This window comes from Scyliorhinus torazame, chromosome 1 (assembly GCF_047496885.1).
Source record: "Scyliorhinus torazame isolate Kashiwa2021f chromosome 1, sScyTor2.1, whole genome shotgun sequence".
NCBI lineage: Eukaryota > Metazoa > Chordata > Chondrichthyes > Carcharhiniformes > Scyliorhinidae > Scyliorhinus > Scyliorhinus torazame.
Window position 1 is genome coordinate 328,432,706 of NC_092707.1, and position 22,692 is coordinate 328,455,397.

The window sequence follows — 22,692 nt, forward strand, 5'->3', positions numbered from 1 at the left end:
TGAGGAAAGGCTGATGGACTTGAGGTTGTTTTCGTTGGAGAGAAGAAGGTTAAGAGGAGACTTAATAGAGGCATACAAAATGATCAGGGGGTTGATAGGGTGGACAGTGAGAGCCTTCTCCCGCGGATGGAAATGGCTGGCACGAGGGGACATAGCTTTAAACTGAGGGGTAATAGATATAGGACAGAGGTCAGAGGTAGGTTCTTTACGCAAAGAGTAGTGAGGCCGTGGAATGCCCTACCTGCTACAGTAGTGAACTCGCCAACATTGAGGGCATTTAAAAGTTTATTGGATAAACATATGGATGATAATGGCATAGTGTAGGTTAGATGGCTTTTGTTTCGGTGCAACATCGTGGGCCGAAGGGCCTGTACTGCGCTGTATCGTTCTATGTTCTATGTACTCAGAGGTGGTAAAGTTCAAGACACTCTATCATAGGACTGCTTTTGGTTTGCTTTAATGTTTTGCATTTCCTGCAGTACCACTGCATTCTCCTCCTTTTCCAAGTATGAAGTGTGGTACGCAACCACCTATTCATGAGTAACTCTGTTGGTGAATTACCATGTGACAATGGTAATGCTTTGTAACGTGATTTTGCGAGATATTAATCAGATTGGCTGTCCATTGCTTTCTCTAATGATTGTTTTGCAATCTGAATACTTTTTCATTAAGATCTTTGGGATCCATGCCTATACGAGCATCACCATTTTTTTGTTTCACACATACCATGGAATTTACCTCACTGGTAGGTTCTTCAATCCTCTTGATAACTTGTGATATCAAATCTGATACGGGTGATAGGGTAGAAATGAGATTGACATGCAGATCTGCATCTTCAGCAATTTCACTACTAATAGTTTGTATCGGTGCTTTAGATAATGCATCTTCTTTAAATTGTATCTCATTGGTGAATGGTTGGTAGTGCACTAAAATTAGTGAACACATTGCTGAATTTGCTGATAATGTTCTCAGAATCATTGGAGTATTGATCCAATCATTTGTGGATGATATATACCAACTGCACTAGACCTAATTCTTCACAGGACTGATCACCTAATAATGAATCCAAGCCCTCGGATACAATACAGAATGAGACTGAATAAACTGTGTTCTTCACCACCACACTCAGGTCACAAGCACCATAACATTTAATGCTTGAACCTTTAGAATCTCAGAGATACATTGTGATTTCTTCGAATCGGCTGAATTTTTAGATTTTTAAAAAATCAGTCATGCTGATTAAATTGGCTTTGGCACCAGTATCTAACTCCAATTGGACCACTGTACCGTTCACTTCAAGTGATAGCAGCCATTTGTCCTCATCAACTGCATTTATTTTAAATGGAGTATCAGTTTGCATTTTTTTTTAAGTACTGGAGAATATTTTGATGTCTCCAAAAAATTATTCCTCTCTATTATTACTTCAACAAACAACAATGTTTCATCACTGGAGATTGTGTATTTCACAGTGCTGACTGATCTGGGGTTGAGAGTAACAATTATGGACAAAGTGATTTTTTCCCTTTGCATCTGGAATAAAACTTGCCAAACGCCAGACACTGCCTTAATTTGGGCCTTTGAGCACATCTTTTAGACAGAAATACTTGGTCCTGATCTTTATCCTGTTTATTGGTGCGCGAGGAGCTGCAGGAAGTTTCCCGCCTTTTGTTGGAAGTTTCCTGCTTTTTTGGAAAAAGGGCGGCAACTGGAGTGCTTTCCTCAAAGAAGACGCCACCATTACAGAGAAACATTTTAGAATGCTGTGCTGCAGGCTCATGAGCCTGTCAACTATGAACTGTTTGTTTCAAGGACAGCTCCGATTCCCGCAGCAACTGTTCCCTCGACTTACTTTCATTCACACTAAACACAATTTGGTGCCAAATCATGGAAGATACCACTGCAGAAAAATTACAGGTTTTAGCTTTTAACTTTAAATCAGTGCTGCAATGACCTATGAACTATATTGTCTTCTGTAAACGTGATCTAAAGACATAGCGTTCATAAATTTCACTCTTTCTGGAGGTGCAATGTTCATCAAATCTTCGAATTACTTCATTCAAATTTTTATTATTTTCATCGTTTGCAAATTTAAACGTATTAACACAACAATTGCTTCAGGCCCTGCTCCTGTTGGGAGCATCGCAACCTGATGCGAATCTGATTGATCTCCTAAATATAGTGCAATAAGAAACAGATTAAATTGTTGTTCAAACACACGTCAGTTGCTGTCCACATTACCATGAAATCTGAGACTTATTGGCTTCAATGACTCCATGTGGTTCATTCTTGCAGTCTGCAAAATCTTCAAATCTCAGTGGACTCGTGGCAGGCTGATAGTTTTTCTCAGTGTTTAATACCATCCAACCCTGGTACCATGTAATGTTCTTGTCGTATTGCCTGATTTATATGACAAGAACACTTGTAGCTAAAGCTATAAATGATTTATTAACTTTAACTGTGGGTCAAATATATACAAAAAGCAGATGAATAACAGTATGAACATGCGCCTCTCTCAGTTCCCTAGTCAGTCTGAAGTCACCTGATTCTAACATTCACTAATGAAACTCCTAGTGGTCAGTTGGTGAATTACAATACAACCATGATATCACTCCACCCCTTGTCCTCACTTTTCACCCAACCAGTCTCCACATTCAAAGAACCACCCTTCGCAAGCTCTGCCAACGCCAGCATGATGCCCCCATCAAACATTTCTTCCCCTCACTCCCCCGTCAGCATTTTGCCAAAAGTTCACCCTCTTCCCACAGCGCCTTCCCAATGCAATCGCAGTATATAACACCTACCCCTTTACCACCCCCTGCTCTCTATCCAAGGGCCTAAACACTCTTTTCAGGTGTGGCAGTGTTTCAGTGCACCTTCTTCAATGTGGTCTATTGCATTTGCTGCTCCCAATGCAGTCCACTCTACATTGGAGCAGACTGGGTGATCGCTTTGCAGAACATCTTCGGTCCATCGCAAGCAGGACCTAGACCTTCCTGTCACTTGCCATTTCAACTCACCACCTTGCGGTGCGCAGGGGCCTTCTGGGAGGTGAGTACTTACTTTAAAAAGCCTTACCTTTACAGGAGCAGCCCTTTGGATTTCGGCGGCAGCGGTGCGCAGGGGCCTCCTGGGAGGTGAGTACTTACTTTAAAAAGCCTTACCTTTACAGGAGCAGCCCTTTGGATTTCGGCGGCAGCGGTGCTCCTGTAAAGCGCCTTCTTGGAGGTGAGTAGTGTATTTAAAAAGCCTTACCTTTACAGGAGCAGCCCTTTGGATTTTGGCGGCAGCGGTGCGCAGGGGCCTCCTGGGAGGTGAGTACTTACTTTAAAAAGCCTTACCTTTACAGGAGCAGCCCTTTGGATTTCGGCGGCAGCGGTGCGCAGGGGCCTTCTTGGAGGTGAGTAGTGTATTTAAAAAGCCTTACCTTTACAGGAGCAGACCTTTGGATTTCGGCGGCAGCGGTGCGCAGGGACCTTCTGGGAGGTGAGTAGTGAATTTAAAAAGCCTTGCCTGGTCCCGTGTCTGTTCTTCTTTTCTGTTTTATTTGTTTTTATATAAGGCGGGAACCGGAAGTTCGACCCGCGGACCTCTGGCAAGTCCCCCCCGCCCCCCAACCAATAAATTCTGGTGGAGAGGAAACCCGAGACACTACCCGTGTAGTGTCTCCCACCCGCCCTCCTCCTCTAACCTAATAATAAGACCCATTGGTGTAAGGTAAGTGCCATATTATATTATTATTATATTATTAGCATTGTGCAGGTCAAGGTTCGGAGGTGGAGGAGCAGTCTCTGTCAGCGAGAGAACCTGAGAACATCTAAGACACTCAGAAGGTAAGAAGGTAAGTAAGTGATTTTTACTTATTTTTACTTTTATACCTTTTTTCAAATTGTGTGTGTCGGGGGGGAAACTGAAGTGACATCACAGAAAAGCTGTGGCCAGAGTGGCTGGTTGGGATTCTAACCTAAATTTAAAAAAAATTTGATTATTTGGGAACTAATTAAACATAATAACTTAATTATAATTTAGAGGATATCTAAGCCAGAGATCGGAGAGTATTATAGTTAGCTATCGCATTTCTATTAGAAATCTAGTGCTAGGAAACAGATAGTTGACAGTAACTTTGAAATTTAAAAAAAAAGTATTTAAAAAAAGACAAATTTTAATTTTAATTAATTGACGCAATGTCAGTTAGAGGGGTGCTGTGCTCTGACTGTGAGATGTGGCAGGTCCGGGAGGCTTCCAGCGTCCCGGATCGCTTCATCTGCAGAAAGTGCACCCAACTGGAGCTCCTCACAGACCGCATGGTTCGGTTGGAGCAGCAATTGGATGCACTTAGGAGCATGCAGGTGGCGGAAAGCGTCATAGATCGCAGTTATGTAAATGTGGTCACGCCCAAGGTGCAGGCAGAGAAATGGGTGACCACCAGAAAGGGCAGGCAGTCAGTGCAGGAATCCCCTGTGGTTGTCCCCCTCTCGAACAGATATACCCCTTTGGATACTGTCGGGGGGGGATAGCCTATCAGGGGAAAACAGCAGCAGCCAGAGCAGTGGCACCACGGCTGGCTCTGATGTTCAGAAGGGAGGGTCAAAGCGCAGAATAGCAATAGTAATAGGGGACTCTATAGTCAGGGGCACAGATAGGCGCTTCTGTGGACGTGAAAGAGACTCCAGGATGGTATGTTGCCTCCCTGGTGCCAGGGTCCAGGATGTCTCCGAACGGGTAGAGGGAATCCTGAAGGGGGAGGGCAAACAGGCAGAGGTCGTTGTACATATTGGTACTAACGACATAGGCAGGAAGGGGCATGAGGTCCTGCAGCAGGAGTTCAGGGAGCTAGGCAGAAAGTTAAAAGACAGGACCTCGAGGGTTGTACTCTTGGGATTACTCCTTGTGCCACGTGCTAGTGAGGCTAGAAATAGGAAGATAGAGCAGCTAAACACGTGGCGAAACAGCTGGTGTAGGAGGGAGGGTTTCCGTTATCTGGACCACTGGGAGCTCTTCCGGGGCAGGTGTGACCTGTATAAGAAGGACGGGTTGCATCTAAACCGGAGAGGCATAAATATCCTGGCCGCGAGGTTTGCTAGTGTCACACGGGAGGGTTTAAACTAGTATGGCAGGGGGGTGGGCACGGGAGCAATAGATCAGAAGGTGAGAGCATTGAGGGAGAACGAGGGAATAGGGACAGTGTGGCTCTGAGGCAGAGCAGACGGGGAGAAGTTGCTGAACACAGCGGGTCTGGTGGCCTGAAGTGCATATGTTTTAATGCAAGGAGCATTACGGGTAAGGCAGATGAACTTAGAGCTTGGATTACTACTTGGAACTATGATGTTGTTGCCATTACAGAGACCTGGTTGAGGGAAGGGCAGGATTGGCAGCTAAACGTTCCAGGATTTAGATGTTTCAGGCGGGATAGAGGGGGATGTAAAAGGGGAAGCGGAGTTGCACTACTTGTTCGGGAGAATATCACAGCTATACTGCGAGAGGACACCTCAGAGGGCAGTGAGGCTATATGGGTAGAGATCAGGAATAAGAAGGGTGCAGTCACAATGTTGGGGGTATACTACAGGCCTCCCAACAGCCAGCGGGAGATAGAGGAGCAGATAGGTAGACAGATTTTGGAAAAGAGTAAAAACAACAGGGTTGTGGTGATGGGAGACTTCAACTTCCCCAATATTGACTGGGACTCACTTAGTGCCAGGGGCTTAGACGGGGCGGAGTTTGTAAGGAGCATCCAGGAGGGCTTCTTAAAACAATATGTAAACAGTCCAACTAGGGAAGGGGCGGTACTGGACCTGGTATTGGGGAATGAGCCCGGCCAGGAGGTAGATGTTTCAGTAGGGGAGCATTTCGGTAACAGTGACCACAATTCAGTAAGTTTTAAAGTACTGGTGGACAAGGATAAGAGTGGTCCGAGGATGAATGTGCTAAATTGGGGGAAGGCTAATTATAACAATATTAGGCGGGAACTGAAGAACATAGATTGGGGGCGGATGTTTGAGGGCAAATCAACATCTGACATGTGGGAGGCTTTCAAGTGTCAGTTGAAAGGAATACAGGACCGGCATGTTCCTGTGAGGAAGAAAGATAAATACGGCAATTTTCGGGAACCTTGGATGACGAGTGATATTGTAGGCCTCGTCAAAAAGAAAAAGGAGGCATTTGTCAGGGCTAAAAGGCTGGGAACAGACGAAGCCTGTGTGGCATATAAGGAAAGTAGGAAGGAACTTAAGCAAGGAGTCAGGAGGGCTAGAAGGGGTCACAAAAAGTCATTGGCAAATAGGGTTAAGGAAAATCCCAAGGCTTTTTACACGTACATAAAAAGCAAGAGGGTAGCCAGGGAAAGGGTTGGCCCACTGAAGGATAGGCAAGGGAATCTATGTGTGGAGCCAGAGGAAATGGGCGAGGTACTAAATGAATACTTTGCATCAGTATTCACCAAAGAGAAGGAATTGGTAGATGTTGAGTCTGGAGAAGGGGGTGTAGATAGCCTGGGTCACATTGTGATCCAAAAAGACGAGGTGTTGGGTGTCTTAAAAAATATTAAGGTAGCTAAGTCCCCAGGGCCTGATGGGATCTACCCCAGAATACTGAAGGAGGCTGGAGAGGAAATTGCTGAGGCCTTGACAGAAATCTTTGGATCCTCGCTGTCTTCAGCGGATGTCCCGGAGGACTGGAGAATAGCCAATGTTGTTCCTCTGTTTAAGAAGGGTAGCAAGGATAATCCCGGGAACTACAGGCCGGTGAGCCTTACTTCAGTGGTAGGGAAATTACTGGAGAGAATTCTTCGAGACAGGATCTACTCCCATTTGGAAGCAAATGGACGTATTAGTGAGAGGCAGCACGGTTTTGTGAAGGGGAGGTCATGTCTCACTAACTTGATAGAGTTTTTCGAGGAGGTCACTAAGATGATTGATGCAGGTAGGGCAGTAGATGTTGTCTATATGGACTTCAGTAAGGCCTTTGACAAGGTCCCTCATGGTAGACTAGTACAAAAGGTGAAGTCACACGGGATCAGGGGTGAACTGGCAAGGTGGATACAGAACTGGCTAGGCCATAGAAGGCAGAGGGTAGCAATGGAGGGATGCTTTTCTAATTGGAGGGCTGTGACCAGTGGTGTTCCACAGGGATCAGTGCTGGGACCTTTGCTCTTTGTAGTATATATAAATGATTTGGAGGAAAATGTAACTGGTCTGATTAGTAAGTTTGCAGACGACACAAAGGTTGGTGGAATTGCGGATAGCGATGAGGACTGTCTGAGGATACAGCAGGATTTAGATTGTCTGGAGACTTGGGCGGAGAGATGGCAGATGGAGTTTAATCCGGACAAATGAGAGGTAATGCATTTTGGAAGGGCTAATGCCGGTAGGGAATATACAGTGAATGGTAGAACCCTCAAGAGTATTGAAAGTCAAAGAGATCTAGGAGTACAGGTCCACAGGTCATTGAAAGGGGCAACACAGGTGGAGAAGGTAGTCAAGAAGGCATACGGCATGCTTGCCTTCATTGGCCGGGGCATTGAGTATAAGAATTGGCAAGTCATGTTGCAGCTGTATAGAACCTTAGTTAGGCCACACTTGGAGTATAGTGTTCAATTCTGGTCGCCACACTACCAGAAGGATGTGGAGGCTTTAGAGAGGGTGCAGAAGAGATTTACCAGAATGTTGCCTGGTATGGAGGGCATAAGCTATGAGGAGCGATTGAATAAACTCGGTTTGTTCTCACTGGAACGAAGGAGGTTGAGGGGCGACCTGATAGAGGTATACAAAATTATGAGGGGCATAGACAGAGTGGATAGTCAGAGGCTTTTCCCCAGGGTAGAGGGGTCAATTACTAGGGGGCATAGGTTTAAGGTGAGAGGGGCAAGGTTTAGAGTAGATGTACGAGGCAAGTTTTTTACGCAGAGGGTAGTGGGTGCCTGGAACTCACTACCGGAGGAGGTAGTGGAAGCAGGGACGATAGGGACATTTAAGGGCCATCTTGACAAATATATGAATAGGATGGGAATAGAAGGATACGGACCCAGGAAGTGTAGAAGATTGTAGTTTAGTCGGGCAGTATGGTCGGCACGGGCTTGGAGGGCCGAAGGGCCTGTTCCTGTGCAGTACATTTCTTTGTTCTTTGCTCTCATGTCCAATTGTCTGTTCTTGGCCTGCTGCAATGTTCCAGTGAAGCCCAGTGCAAACTGGAGAAACAGTATCTCATCTTCCGATTAGGCACGTTACAGCCTTCTGGACTTAACATTAAATCCAACAACTTCAGACTATGAACTCTCTCCTCCACCTTCACCCCATTTTAATTTTAATTTTAAAGACCAGTTGATTAGAGTTCAGGATAGGCATGTCCCTGTGGAAATGAAGGACAGAATTTGCAGGATTAGGGAACCATGGATGACAGGGGAAATTGTGAGACTAGTCAAAAAGAAAAAGGAAGCATACATAAGGTCTAGGCTTTTGAAAGAATACAGGGAAAGTAGGAACAAACTCGAAAGGGGAGTTAGGAGAGCTAAAATGAGCCATTAAATGTCATTGGCAAGCAGGGTCAAGGAAAATCCCATGGTATGGTTCCAGGGGACTGGAGAATAGCCAATTTTGTCCCTTTGTTTAAGAAGGGAAGCAGGGATAATCCAGGTAATTATAGGCCGGTGAGCCTGACATTAGTGGTGAGGAAGCTTTTTAAAAAATTAATTTATGGGTGTGGGCTTCGCTGGTTCGGCCAGCATTTATTGCCCATCCCTAATTGCCCTTCTGAAGATGGTGGTGAGTTGCATTCTTGAACCGCTGCAGTCCTTAAGTGTAGATACATCCACTGTGCTATTAGGGTTTTCCAGGATGCTGCCCTAGCGACAGTGAAGGTACGGCAATATATTTCCAAGTCAGGGTGTTGAGTGACTTGGAGGGGATCCTCCAGGTGGTGGGGTTCCCAAGTAGTATCTGCTGCTCTTGTCCTTCTAGATGGTAGTGGTCGTGGGTTTAGAAGGTGTTGTCGAAGGAACCTTGGTGAGTTATTGCAGTGCATCTTGTAGATGGTGCACGTGGCTGCCACTAATTGTGGAAGGGGGAGCAATCAAGCGGGCTGCTTTGTCCTGGATGGTGTTGAACTTCTCGAGTATTGTTGGAGCTGCACTCATCCAGGCAAGTGAAGAGTATTCCATTACACTCCTGACTTGTGCCTTGTAGATGGTGGACAGGCTTTGGGGAGTCAAGAGGTGAGTTAGCCGCCGTAGGACTCCTAGCCTTTGACCAACCCTGGTAGCCACAGTATTAATATGGCTAGTGCAGTTCAGTTTCTGATCAATGGTTGATTGCGGAGGATTCAGCGATGGTAATGCCATTGAATGTTAGATCCTCTCTTGTAGATGGTCATTGCCTGGCACTTGTGCGGCGTGAATGTAACTTGCCACTTGTCAGCCCAAGCCTGGATATTGTCCAGGTCTTGCTGCATTTGGACATGGACTACTTCATTATCTGAAGAGCAGCGAATGGAGCTGAACATTGCGCAGTCATCCACAAACATCCCCACTTCTGACCTTATGATGGAAGGGAGGTAATTGATGAAGCAGCTGAAGATGGTTGGGCCGAGGACACTACCCTGAGGAACTCCTGCAGTGATGTCCTAGAGCTGAGATGATTGACCTGCAACCACCATAACCATCTTCCTTAGTACCAGATATGACTCGAACCAATGGAGAGTTTTCTCCCTGATTCCCATTGACACCAGTTTAGCTAGTGCTCCTTGATGCCATACTCGGTTAAATGCTGCCTTGATATTAAGAGCAATCACTCACCTCACATCTGGCATTCAGCTTTTGTCCATGTTTGAACCAATGAGGTCAGGAGCTGTGACCTTGGCGGAACTCAAACTGAGCGTCTATGAGCAGTGCTAAGTGCCGCTTGATAGCACTGTTGATGACTCCTTCCATCACTTTGCTGATGATGGATAGGGTGGTAATTGGCTGGATGGATTTGTCCTCTTTCTTGTGTACAGGATAAACCTGGGCAATTTTCCATATTGCTGGGTAGATGCCAGTGTTGTAGCTGTACTTGAACAGCTTGGCTAGGGGTGCAGCCAGTTCTGGAGCACAAGTCTTCAATACTATTGCCAGGATATTGTCAGGCCCATAGCCTTTGCAGTATCCAATGCCTTCAGTCATTTCTTGATATCACATGGAGTGAATCGTATTGGCTGAAGACTGTCATCTGTGATGCTTGGGACCTCCGGAGGAGGCAGAGATGTATCATCCACTCGGCACTTCTGACTGAAGATTGTTGCGAATGCCTCAGCCTTGTCTTTTGCACAAGTGCTGGGCTCCTCCATCATTGAGGATGGGGATATATGTGGAACCACTTCCTTCAGTGAGTTGTTTAATTGTCCACCACCATTCACGTCTGGATGTGGTAGGACTGCAGAGCTTAGATCTGATTTGTTCATTGTGCAATCGCTTAGCTGTCTATTACTTGCTGCTTCTTCTGTTTGGCACCAGGTTGACACCTCATCTTTCGGTACACCTGATGTTGCTCCTGGCATGCTCTCCTGCAGTCTTCATTGAAGCAGGGTTGATCCGCTGGCTTTGTGATAATGGTGGAGTGGTGGAAATGCCTGGTAATGTGGTTGCAGATTGTGGTTGAATACAATTCTGCTGCTGATGGCACAGCACCTCATGGATGCCCAGTCTTGAGTTGCTAGATTTGTTCGAAGTCTATCCCATTTAGCCCGGTGGTAGCGCCACACAGCACGATGGAGGGTATCCTCAATGTGAAGACGGGACTTTATCTCCACAAGGACTGTGCGGTGGTCACTTCGACCGATACTATCATGGACAGATGCATCTGCAGTCGGCAGATTGATGAGGAGGTGGTCAAGTATGTTTTTTTCCTTTTGTTGGTTCCCTGACCACCTGCTTCAGTCCCAGTCTAGTTGCTATGTCGTTTAGGACCCTGCCAGCTTGGTCTGTGGTGGTACTACCGAGCTACTCTTGGTGATGAATATTGAAGTCCCCCACCCAGAGCATATTCAGCGCCCTTGCCACCATCAATGCTTCCTTGAAGTGGTGTTCAACATGGAGGAGTATTGATTCATCAGCTGATGGTGGCCGGTACGTGGTAATCAGCAGAGGTTTCCTTGCTCATGTTTGACCTGAGACTTCATGTGGGCCAGAGTCAACATTGAGTACTCCCAGGGCAACTCCCTCCGACTGTATACCACTGTGCTGCCACCACTGCTGGGTCTGTCCTGCTGGTGAGACAGGACATACCCAGGAATGGTGATAGTGGTGTCTGGGACACTGTCCACATGATTCTGTTAGTATGACTATGTCAGGCTGTTGCTTAACTAGTCTGTGAGTAAGCTCTCCCAACTTTGGCACAAGCTCCCAGATGTTAGTCAGGAAGATTTTGCAGGGCTGGGTTTGCCGTTGTCGTTTCCAGTGCCTGGTTCGATGCCAGGTGGTCCGTCCGGTTTCATTCCTTTTGTGTTTTTGTATACAACTGAGTGGCTTGCTTGGCCAGTTCAGAGGGCATCTAAGAGTCAATAACATTGCTGTGGGTCTGGAGTCACAGGTAGGCCAGACCAGGTAAGGGTGGCAGATTTCCTTCCCTAAAGGACATTAGTGAACCAGACAATGGTTTCATGGTCATCATTAGACTTTTAAGTCCAGATATTTTATTGAGTTTAAATTCCATCACCTGTCGTGGTGGGATTCGAACCCGGGTCCACAGATCATTATCCTGCATCTCTGGATTACTAGTCCAGCGACAATACCACTATGCAACTGCCTCCTCTGTTGGATAAGATACTGAGGGACAGGATTTATTCACATTAGGAAGCGAACAAACTTGTCAGAGATAGGCAATATGGTTTTGTGCAGGGAAGGTCATTTATTTTTTTTAATAAATTTTGAGTATCCAATTTTTTTTTCCAATTACGGGACAATTTGGCATGGCCAATCCATCTACTCTGCACATCTTTTTGGTTGTGGGGGTGAGACCCACGCAGACATGGGGAGAATGTACAAACTCCACATGGACAGTGACCCAGGGCTGGGATCGAACCTGGGTCCTCGGCACTTTGCTAACATCTGCCTCACCCTGTCATCTTTTGTCTTACCAACTTGATAAGAGTTTTTTGAGGAGGTGACAAAACTAATTGATGAGGGAAAGGCTGTGGATGTCGTCTACATAGACTTTAGTCAGGTTTGACAAGGTCCTTCATGGCAGACTGGTACAAAAGATAAAGTCGCATGGGATTTGGGGGGTGCTAGCTAGATGGATAAAGAACTGGCTTGGCAACTGGAGACAGAGTAACAGTGTAAGGGAGTTTTTCAGAATGGAGATCTGTAACTAGTGGTGTTCCACAGGGATCAGTGCTCTGACCACTGTTGTTTATAATATACATAAATGATCTGGAGGAAAATGTAGGTGGTCTGATTAGCAAGTTTGCAGATGACACTAAGATGGGTGGAGTTGGAGATAGTGAAGGGACTGTCAGAAGGGACTGGCAGGAGGATAAGGTGGTCAAGAAGACATACGGCGTGCTTGCCTTCATTGGCCGGGGCATTGAATACAAGAGTTGGCAGATCATGTTACAGTTGTATAGAACTCTAGTTAGGCCATATTTGGAATATTGCGTGCAGTTCTGGTCACCACACTACCAGAAGGACATGAATGCTTTGGAGAGAGTGCAAAGAAGGTTCACCAGGATGTTGCCTGGTCTGGAGAGTGTTAGCTATGAAAGGTTGAATAACTCGGACTGTTTTCATTGAAAAGACAGAGGCTGAGGGGAGACTTGATTGAGATGTACAAAATTACGAGAGGTATAGACAGGGTGAATAGTCAGAAGCTTTTTCCCAGGGTGGAAGACTCAATTACAAGGGGGCACAGGTTCAAGGTGAGAGGGGGAAAGTTTAGGGGAGATGTGCGGGAAATGTTTTTCACACAGAGGGTGGTGGGTCCTGGATCGCATTGCCAGTGGAGGTGGTGGAAGCAGTTACAATAGCAACGTTTAAGATGTATCTAGATAGACACATGGAGAATGGGAATGGAGGGATACAGATCATTTGGGCAATAAGTAGTCGGTCTAACTAAGGAATCTGGATCGGGGTAGGTTTGGTGGGCCGAAGGACCTGTTCCTGTGCTGAAATGTTCTTTGTTTTATCAATTAATTTTCATTTCTTCCATAATTCCATTCTTCCCTCACCATTGTCCCCCCTTCCTCCATCCTACTTGGGCCAACTGTTACCTGCTCCTAGTTGTCCTTTGATACACTGCTTACCTTTGTTCTGCCATTAACACATTTTAATCTCTTAATGTGCCAGCATTAGCACCATTCCTAGCCTTGATCACTCCATTTACATTCCCTTTGTCTTTTTGTCCACGACATCTTTGTCAATCTCCACTTATCGCTGGCCCTTTATCCAGCCCCATTGCTCACGCCAACGCCCCCACAACAGTATAAATCTGACCCCATTTCCAATTCTACCTTAGACAAAGTCATCCAGGTTCAAAATATTAGCTCCCTTCTCTCTCCCCCAGATGCTATCCGAGCAGCTGAGATTGTCCAGGATTTTCTGTTTTTGGGTAAATTTGACTCTTCTCTTGGGTCGAGTCAGTCTTTTCCCCTGATATGGGTTCCCTTCTCTGGCTGTTTTCGGTGCTGTTGGAATTTCGCTGAGGACGAGGCTGGCCTTGAGTATCCTTTATATAAAGGTAGTCTCCATGCTCCGCCTGGGTGTCCCCTCCCCGGTGGGTCTTCTTCTCTTCTCCCATCTGGGTGGATGTGGCATTGGTTCTGGATTGGCCTGGTGGGGTGCTTTGGGGCCCCTGGGTATGGGGCGGTGGGGGGGGGAACCAGCTTTCCCTCCCAGGGCTTCCGCAATGTGGGTGTCTTGACAGTTTTCCTTCCTAAGTGCTGGGGATCCCCATTGGCTAAGGCCAATTTGTATATCCTTTTTTGTTCGGTTGGGTTGGGTTCGGCGGTGGCGGGAGGACGAGAGCCTTGTCCTAATTTGGACTGGGTGGGGCTGCATGGAAATTCCTGGGGTTAGTTTCTCCTGAGATTCTTTTTGTGACAATGCTAGGCTAGGCCAGGCCCGGCACCATGATCGGCAATCCTGTTGTCCCCAAGGAATTGGGGATGCTCTCTGAGTGGTGTAACGCCACCCTGGGCAAGTGTGTGGTCAATTCCAGCCCCACATGCCCCAGAGTCACAACACAAGTAAATTAACCAATAATTCTTATTCAAATTCCCAAAGTGTTTGGCCTTTGGCCGCCCAATGATTACAGTCATCAGGTTTGTACGGTGAAACACAATTACTGTTTATTTACACCAAGAACTATGATGAAATATGCAGTAATTACAAGCTAATACCTACTACCCACTTCAACTGTCCCACCCTCTACCTCTACAAATAAGACAGTCAGACACAGAGGGGTAAAAAATAGTAAGGATGACAATTAAAAGATAAGAGCCTTCGCTTCAAATGATGGTTCTTTAGCATGCTTGCTGATTAAAGTCTCTGGTTTATTGCTGGTAACAGTCTTCTTTACAGTCATTCATTCAGGAAGAGAATGTAGTACTTGCAGGCAGCAGGCTTTCAGGAGAGACACTTCAGCTCTTATCAAACTGGGCCTTCAGCTTGAGGTTCACATTCAGGTCTATACCTTTCTGGAGAGACACTTAATTTCACTTCAAACCTTGCTCCCAGTCTGTGGTTTGATTTCAGGTCTCTGCAGTCTCAAGAGAACAGCGCCCAGACTTGCTGGAGAGTCAGCCCTCACAGTGGCCTTCTGAAGAGAGTTTAGCTGGATCTTTTTGGGAGAGAATTAGTTCGATCCGTACATCACATTGCCAGAACCAAAACTGAAACCAAACTAGAACTGCGTGATTTTGAAAACATTTCAGTGGAATCAGATCCAATCATCATCTGTTACCCAGCAGAGTACAGTCTTTTGGGCCAATTCATTGTCCACAATCCAAATCAATCAAACTGAACCCCAGCCAATCTCTGTCATTGGGGTTGGAAGGTCCCCAGATCCCGTTTGAACAAGCACAAACTGGCAGTGGTCTCTCCTGCTCCTGAAATCCTCTGCTTGAATTAAAGGCACAGGCCACTTCTTTTTTCTGCTTGAATTAAAGATACACGCTGCCTTAAGGACACATGTCCATAAATCATCCATAGATCAAAATTGTAACAGCAAAAATAAAAGAGGAAATAAGCGAATAGACAGGGAATAAACAGGAAGGATCCATACAACGCACCTAGGGAAAGCCGGGTGTGACTGGGTCTGGCACTCATGTGGGCAATGACTTACCCTGGAGGTGTGGCTTCAGCTGTGTCCCTCTCTTTTACTAGGTTTACTCCCAAACTAACTTGGGTGATGCTATGATAGCAGGGCTCAGTGCTATGGTAGGCAGGCCTATTTGATAGGTGGCCCTACCCTTTTTTTACTGAGTGGTCCTGGTTGTTGGGGTGGTTTCATTTGTTGCTGGGTGGAGCAGGGTTGACTCTTCCTATGTCCCATGACCCCCCCCCCCCCCCCTTTACGGGATAGGATCTTCTTAACATTGGGCCTCATGGCTATTTTAGTGTCCCCGAGAGGATGTGTTGTTCCTTGATGGGCCGGTGGCCTGTTCCTCCTTTGGACCTGGGACCTAGTGGATGGAGGTTTGTAACTCGGGTCTTCGCTCCTCACTGTTTGCTCTTTTCTTAATTTGATTTTTTAAAATAAATTTAAAGTACCTAATTCATTTTTCCCCCCAATTAAGCAGCAATTTAGCATGGCCAATCCACCTACCCTGCACATCTTTGGACTGTGGAGGTGAGACCCACACAGACACGGGGAGAATGTACAAACTCCACACGGACAGTGACCTGGGTTCTCGGCGCTGTGAGGCAGCAGTGCTAACCACTGCGCCACCATGTCGCCCTTCTTTTCTTAATTTTCTATGGAAGACCTAGGTTTGAGATCCAACGATGTGCAGGTTAGGTGGAGTGGCCATGCTAAATTGTCCTTTGTGTCCAAAAACGTTAGGTAGGGTTACAGGGTTATGGGGATAGGGTGGAGGTGTGGGCTTAAGTAGGGTGCTCTTTCCAAGAGCTGGTGCAGATGTGATAGGCCAAATGGCCTCCTTCAGCACTGTAGATTCTATGATCTATGAGAACCAGTCTCTTTTCATTATTCTGCTTCACCTTGAATTAAAAAGTCAAAAATATAACTATCTAATAACGTAACATCATAAGAAATGTCAATAAACAGATGGTAGAGCTTGCAGCTTCTTCCAAGCCTGCCATTTTTCTTTACAATATTCAGTTGTAGGTCTACACCTAATTTACACCTCCTTTTTAAGAGCTGCAGGCTGCCTTCAAAGAGCAACTGCAAAGTGAACTGTTATAATCTCCCCATACCCTACCCTTTAGGCAAACTGCCAATGAACAAGAGCACTGGCAACCCACATATTTCCTTTAATTAACTAGGGTTCTTATTTGAGTGATCGAATGTGCATTCCAAGTACAGTGCCCCTTCTTCAGCTGAAAACAGGCTTAATCCAATTTCCACCCTTTAGCACAAAATCAGTTGGCTTGACATCCTGATGATATAATTAAGCACACAATTTACATGGCCCATGCATATAGAATATAAGTTGCCACTTTCTGGACAGGGGAGAGCCCCTAAAAAGGAAATGTGAAAATAACTTCTACCTGGCTGAAAGCCAAAAGAAGAAATGTAATCTCTGGTATCTACTGTTCCTTACTCCTTTGCTGAAGACATCCCAGATGTTTCTGGGGTTTTGCCATTGTTGTTGATTGTAATAATTCAATAGCCTGTAGTAAATATCCATATGTGACTACTTCCTGCCTGTGTCCTGTTATGTAAAATTTGAAACTAAATTGTGAAGCCCTCTTTTTCTTGTCCACAGTACCCTAAAGAATTTTTCTTTGAAAAAAAATACAGAAGTAAAATATGTTTTTTTTTACCCAAATCTGTTTCACTACATCTGGTGCAGCTGATGTTGAACATTTTCTCGACTTGGCCTTTTCTAAGACTCCAGGAGAAGAAACCACGGCATACATAATTGAACACCACTGCTTTGCACATATCTTTGCCACACCTTCTGAGCCTGCAACAGGCCATAAAAGTGATGTATATGAAATGTGGTTGAGCGTTTGTTTCGCTTTACTATGCCTATTTGTTAGTCTCTGGCTCGTTTTTTGAGGTTTGTCAACCCTCTCAGCTGCTACTGCTAGCAGCTGAGGAGATTGATGTGCTTTCAATTTCTCGCCAGAGCAGCAACACCCACCACTATCCCACTCACAGCTCTATGAATTCAACAGTTGCTGCCACACAGAAGCTTTCATCTAAGTGACGTTGCACCACCCTCACTGCCCAGGAGAGCCTGGTCTGGCGAGTTGTGCCAGGAATGATAGGGAAAGAGGGTGCAGTGGGTGCAGGGAGTCAAACAGTGGTAAAGGAACGAAGAGTGACTGGAGAGTGGGGTAGGCTTGGAGCCAGCATTTGCTACAGAGCTGGGAGCAACACCAATGCATAGTCATAAAGTTGTTCTGGCACAGAAGGGGGGGCTCTTTGGCCTGTCAAGTCGGCTCTCTGAAGAGCAATATAATCAGTCCCATTCTATTCCTGTAGCCCAATCAGCTTATTTCGCACACAAGCGTCCATCCAATTTTTAAAAAAAATCAGTTCTCATCTCCATTTCTACCACTCTCATGGGTGAGTGAGTTCCAGGTCATTACTTCTCACTATGTAAAAATATTATTCCTCACATCTTTTGCCCCAAACTTTAAACTGTGTCCCCTGGTCCTTGCACCATCAACTAATGGGAACAGTTTTTCTTGGTCAACCTTATCTAAACCTATAATTTTGTACACCTGTATCAAAACTCCCCTTAATCTCCCTTACTCTGAGGAGAACAACAACAGCTTATCCAGCCTTGTAACCAAGTTGCTAAAATACCTAGGACCATTCTGGTGAATCTCCTTTGCACCCTCTGAAGAATCTTCACATCCTTACTAAAGTGACGAACAGAATTGTAACAATACTCTAGTGGTTGCCTCATCAGAGCTTTATACAGGTTCAGCATTAGAGGCTCACTGAGAGAAGAGCAGCAGTAAATGAGTGGTGAAATGTTGATGGGTAAATATAAAATGATTGTTTCCACTGAAGGGTGAATGGGGATCAAGCATCCAGATACTGAGAATTGGGACTGAAAGATGCAAAGAGGAAGGGAGAAGGAAGGTTTTTGAATTGAAGGCTATTAAAAAGTACTAAATGTCACAAATTGTTCTTGAGGTGGAACGTTGTTTACAAAGGAATGGATTAAATATTTGAAATGGAGAACCATAAAATAATCTGTCGGTAGTGGAGTTACAGGGAACAGGTGTAGCATTGGAAGCTGAATAGCTTCCTCTTGCACTGTCTTCTTTACTACTCTTTGGAAACTCCCCTTTATTGAATGGTTTACAAATGTCGAAGGGAAAAATAAAATAATTTATTATAAAGTGTTTTTCACAACCCCAGGCCGTCCCAAAGCACTTTGCAGCCTCTGAAGTACTTTTGAAGTGTAGTAATCATTGTAATGTAGGAAGGAAGACAGTCAAGGTGCAAGCAACAAGGTCTCACAAACAGCAATATGACAATGACAAAATAATTTGTTTTAAATGTATTAGTTAAGGGTTAAATATTAGCAAGAACATCAAGGAGAACCCATCACTTTTCTTCAAAATAGTGCAATGGAAACTCTTATGTTCACCTGAGAAGGGAAAAGGAGCCTTGCTTTAAGTTTAATGCCTTATCTGAAAGATGGCACCTCCGAAAAGGCAGTTCTCCCTCAGAATATCACTGGATTGTCACTTTACATTTTCGTGCTGCATCTTTACAGTGAAGCTTGAATCCGGAATCTTCTGTATCAGAGAAGTATGTGAGACACAGCAGACAAAAAGTGGCATTGACTGAGAAGTCTGACTTCATCTTGTGCCATTTGGGCAGATTCTGGTTGTAGTTTCAGAATAAATATCAACAGGTTATAGGATTACTCATTACAGATAATCAAAATATTATCAGCATCACTAATAATAATAAGTACAATTTCAGTGAGTTACTATTAGCTCTCTTGAAATCAAATTTCCTCTCACCTTTGGATTCCCCTCTTTACCATAAGTGACCTGCTTCACTGAGCTTCTCACACTATTGCTGCCAGGTGCTAAAAATAACAAAGATGCTCAATTAGAGACCCAACATTTATTAGGTAAATTCCATGCCATTTGTTATTTGGTTAGAATGTATCACGGTCAGAACATTGGATGATCAACGCTGATTGAAGATTGTCATTTTTAGATCATCTTTCACGACCACAGGATATCCCCCAGTCGTTTACAGTTAATAAAGTCATCTTCACCTTGTCCTAAAGTAACTCCACACTTCCAGAATGCAGTGATCCACTGCAATTCGCGTACTGCCACAACTGGTCCACAGCAGACACTATCTCCTTGGCCCTACACTCATCCCTGGAGCAGCTCGACAACAAGGACTCCTACGGACTTCCGGTAGCGGCCATGTCCGAATAGGTCGCGCACACGGCAGCTCCCGCCGGGATTGGAGTTTCGGGCCTTTAAACGGGGCGGCAATAGCACTTGGACGGTGATTACCGGCGTGGGAAAGGATGCTGGAGAGGTTCCCCCCACTGCTGTATGGAGGGAACCAGGGGCGGGGCTGTTAAAAGAGCAATTGCGGGGAAGCGAACGGAGCGGGTCTGGGAGGACAAAATGGCGGCCGGCTCGGACCAAGCAGAGTGGGCCCAGTGGTCAAGAGAGCAGCAAGACTTTCTGAGGAGCTGCTTCGCAGAGTTGAAGACGGAGATGCTGGCCCCTATGAAGGCCTCCATGGAAAAAATGGTGGGAGACTCAGAAGGTGCAGGAGAAGGCGATTAAAGAGGTGGAGAGGAAGGTATCTGAGAATGAGGATGAGATCCTGGGCCTGGTGATCAGGGTGGAGGCGCACGAGGCCTTACACAAGAGATGGCAGGAGAGACTGGATGACCTCGAATATAGGTCTAGGAGTCACAACCTGCAGATTCTGGGCCTCCCTGAAGGTGCAGAGGGGGCGGACGCGAGCACTTATGTGACTACAATGCTGGGGACGCTGATGGGCGCGGGGGCCTTCCCTCGGCCCTTGGAACTGGATGGAGCGCATAGAGTCCTCGCGAGGAGGCCTAGGGCGAACGAACCACCGAGGGCGATGGTGATAAAGTTCCACTGCTTCACAGACAGGGAGCGTGTCTTGCGTTGGGCAAAGAAGGAACGGAGCAGTAAGTGGGTGAACGGCGAGATTCGCATATACCAGGACTTGGGAGCTGAAGTAGCTAGGAGGCGTGCGGGATTCAACCGGGCTAAGGCGGCCCTCCACAGCAAAGGGGTGAAGTTCAGGCTCCTGCATCCGGCGAGACTTTGGGTAACGTACCAGGACAGGCACCATTATTTTGATACGCCGGACGAGGCGTGGACATTCATTAAGCACGAAAAGCTGGACTTGAACTAAAGGGCATCTGCATGTGGGTGAAACACGCTGGTGGAGATGCGTAACCGGGTGTTGGCCTGGTGTAAGATTGTTAGTAGAATTTAAATTGTTTGCTTTTCTTTTCCTGTTTTTGTTTCAGAGGGCGGGGGAATGCCCAGATTGTGTTGTCCATTGCAAGGGAAGGATCTTACCCTGTGGGGAAGGGTGGGTTGGGGGCCCGAAGGAGGAGACAATAGTAAGTTTGGAGATCGAGGCGGGAGCGGCCGGGGTCAGCATGGGTCAGCTGACTTACGGAAGCATAATGGTGGGGAAAATCAGTGCTAAGCAGGTGCTTGGCACGGGGGGTTGGGATTGGGGGGCTGGGGTGCTGCTTTGCTGACTGAAGGGGAGCCAACTGTTGGGGATAGATAGAGAGTCGGGTTGGGGGGCCTCCGGCGGGAGGGCTGGAGCGAACGGGGGGCACGGGCACATGGCTGGCCGAAAAAGGGAGATGGCTAGTCGGCAGGGGGGGGTCAACCCCCTGCCCAGGCTGATCACATGGAACGTGAGAGGCCTGAACGGGCCGGTCAAGATGGCCCGCTTGTTCTCGCAATTAAAGGGGTTGAAGGCGGACGTGGCCATGCTGCGGGAGACGCACTTAAAACTTGCTGACCAAACGAGGTTAAGGAGGGGATGGGTGGGACAGGTGTTCCACTCGGGGCTAGACTCAAAGACCAGAGGGGTGGCAATTCTGGTTAATAAACGGGTGGCATTTGAGGCAGGGAGCATTGTGGCGGACAAGGGCGGCAGGTACATAATGGTGAGTGGCAAGCTACAGGGGGCCTGGGTGGTGTTGCCCCGAACTGGCATGATGCGGAATTCATGAGGCGCATGTTGGGTAAAATCCCAGACTTGGAGTCAAGTAACTTGATCATGGGGAGGGGACTTGGATCCGGCGCTGGACCGGTCTAAGTCCAGGTCGGGAAAAAGACCGGCGGCGGCCAGGGCCCTGTGGGAGTTCATGGATCAGATGGGGGGCATGGACCCGTGGAGATTCGCGCAGCCAAGGGCGAAGGAGCTCTCTTTTTCTCCCACGTACATAAAGTCTACTCGCGGATTGACTTTTTTGTGTTGAGCAGGGCGTTAATCCCGAGGGTGGAGTGGGTCGATTATTCGGCCATTGCGGTCTCGGACCATGCCCCACATTGGGTGGACTTGCGACTGGGGGCGGAGCGGGGTCAACGGCCTCTCTGGAGACTGTATGTGGGGCTGCTGGTGGATGAAGAGGTGTGTGGGCGGATAAGGAGGAGCATTCAGAACTATGTGATAACAAATGACACAGGGGAGGTAACAGCAACAACGGTTTGGGAGGCTATGAAGGCAGTCATCAGAGGGGAGTTAATCTCTGTTAGGTCCCACAGAGAGAAGAGGGAGAGGGCGGAGAGGGAGTGGCTGGTGGGAGAGATGCTTAGGGTGGACAGGAAGTACGCGGAGGCCCCCGAGGGGGGGCTGCTAAAGGAGCGCCGGAGATTACAGGCGGAGTTCGATTTGCTGACCACGGGGAAGGCGGAGGCACAGTTGAGGAAAGTGAAAGGGGCAGTCTACGAGTATGGGGAGAAAGCAAGTAGGATGCTGGCGCACCAACTTCGCAGGAGGGAGGCGGCCAGGGAGATCGGGGGAGTGAGGGATACGGAAGGTAATACGGTGTTGAGCCCAGAGAGGATCAATTAAGTCTTCAGGGAGTTTTATGGAAGCTGTACAAGTCAGAACCCCTGAGGGGAGGGGAAGGGATGAAGCAATTTATGGATCGATTGAGGTTCCCAAGGGTGGACGAGGATCGGGTGGAGGGACTGGGGCCCCGATTGGGTTGGAGAAGATAGTTAAGGGACTAGCAAGTATGCAGTCGGGCAAGGCCCAGGGTCCGGACGGCTTCCCTGTAGAATTTTATAAGAAGTTCTTGGAGCTACTGAGCCCACTCCTGCTAAGAACCTTTAACGAGGCAAAGGAGCGAGGAACCCTCCCCCCGACGATGTCGCAGACATTGATCTCGCTCATTTTGAAGAGGGAGAAGGATCCGCTTCAATGTGGGTCCTACAGGCCGATATCGCTCCCGAATGTGGACGCCAAACTGCTGGCAAAAATTCTGGCCACCAGAATAGAGGACTGCGTCCCGGGAGTGATCGAGGAGGACCAG

The 22,692-nt window shown here is 46.9% G+C and overlaps 1 protein-coding gene across 10 annotated transcripts in view; it reads right to left on the reverse strand.

The window, feature by feature from the left end:
* The window catches only part of nek2 (NIMA-related kinase 2), a 109,447-nt gene that overhangs the window by 78,948 nt on the left and 7,807 nt on the right, over nucleotides 1-22,692 (reverse strand). For 3 of the 10 annotated variants that reach the window (XM_072508594.1, XM_072508575.1, XM_072508584.1), the window contains one exon: nucleotides 19,139-19,206. The exons of 5 other annotated variants lie outside the window; for them this stretch is intronic. In XM_072508594.1, coding sequence (XP_072364695.1) covers nucleotides 19,139-19,161 — 23 coding nt within the window. In that variant the 5' untranslated portion in view covers nucleotides 19,162-19,206. Of the gene's footprint in view, nucleotides 1-18,756; nucleotides 18,908-19,138; nucleotides 19,207-22,692 lie in introns of those variants that run through there. 2 more of the 10 variants (XM_072508547.1, XM_072508540.1) reach the window with 2 other exon arrangements.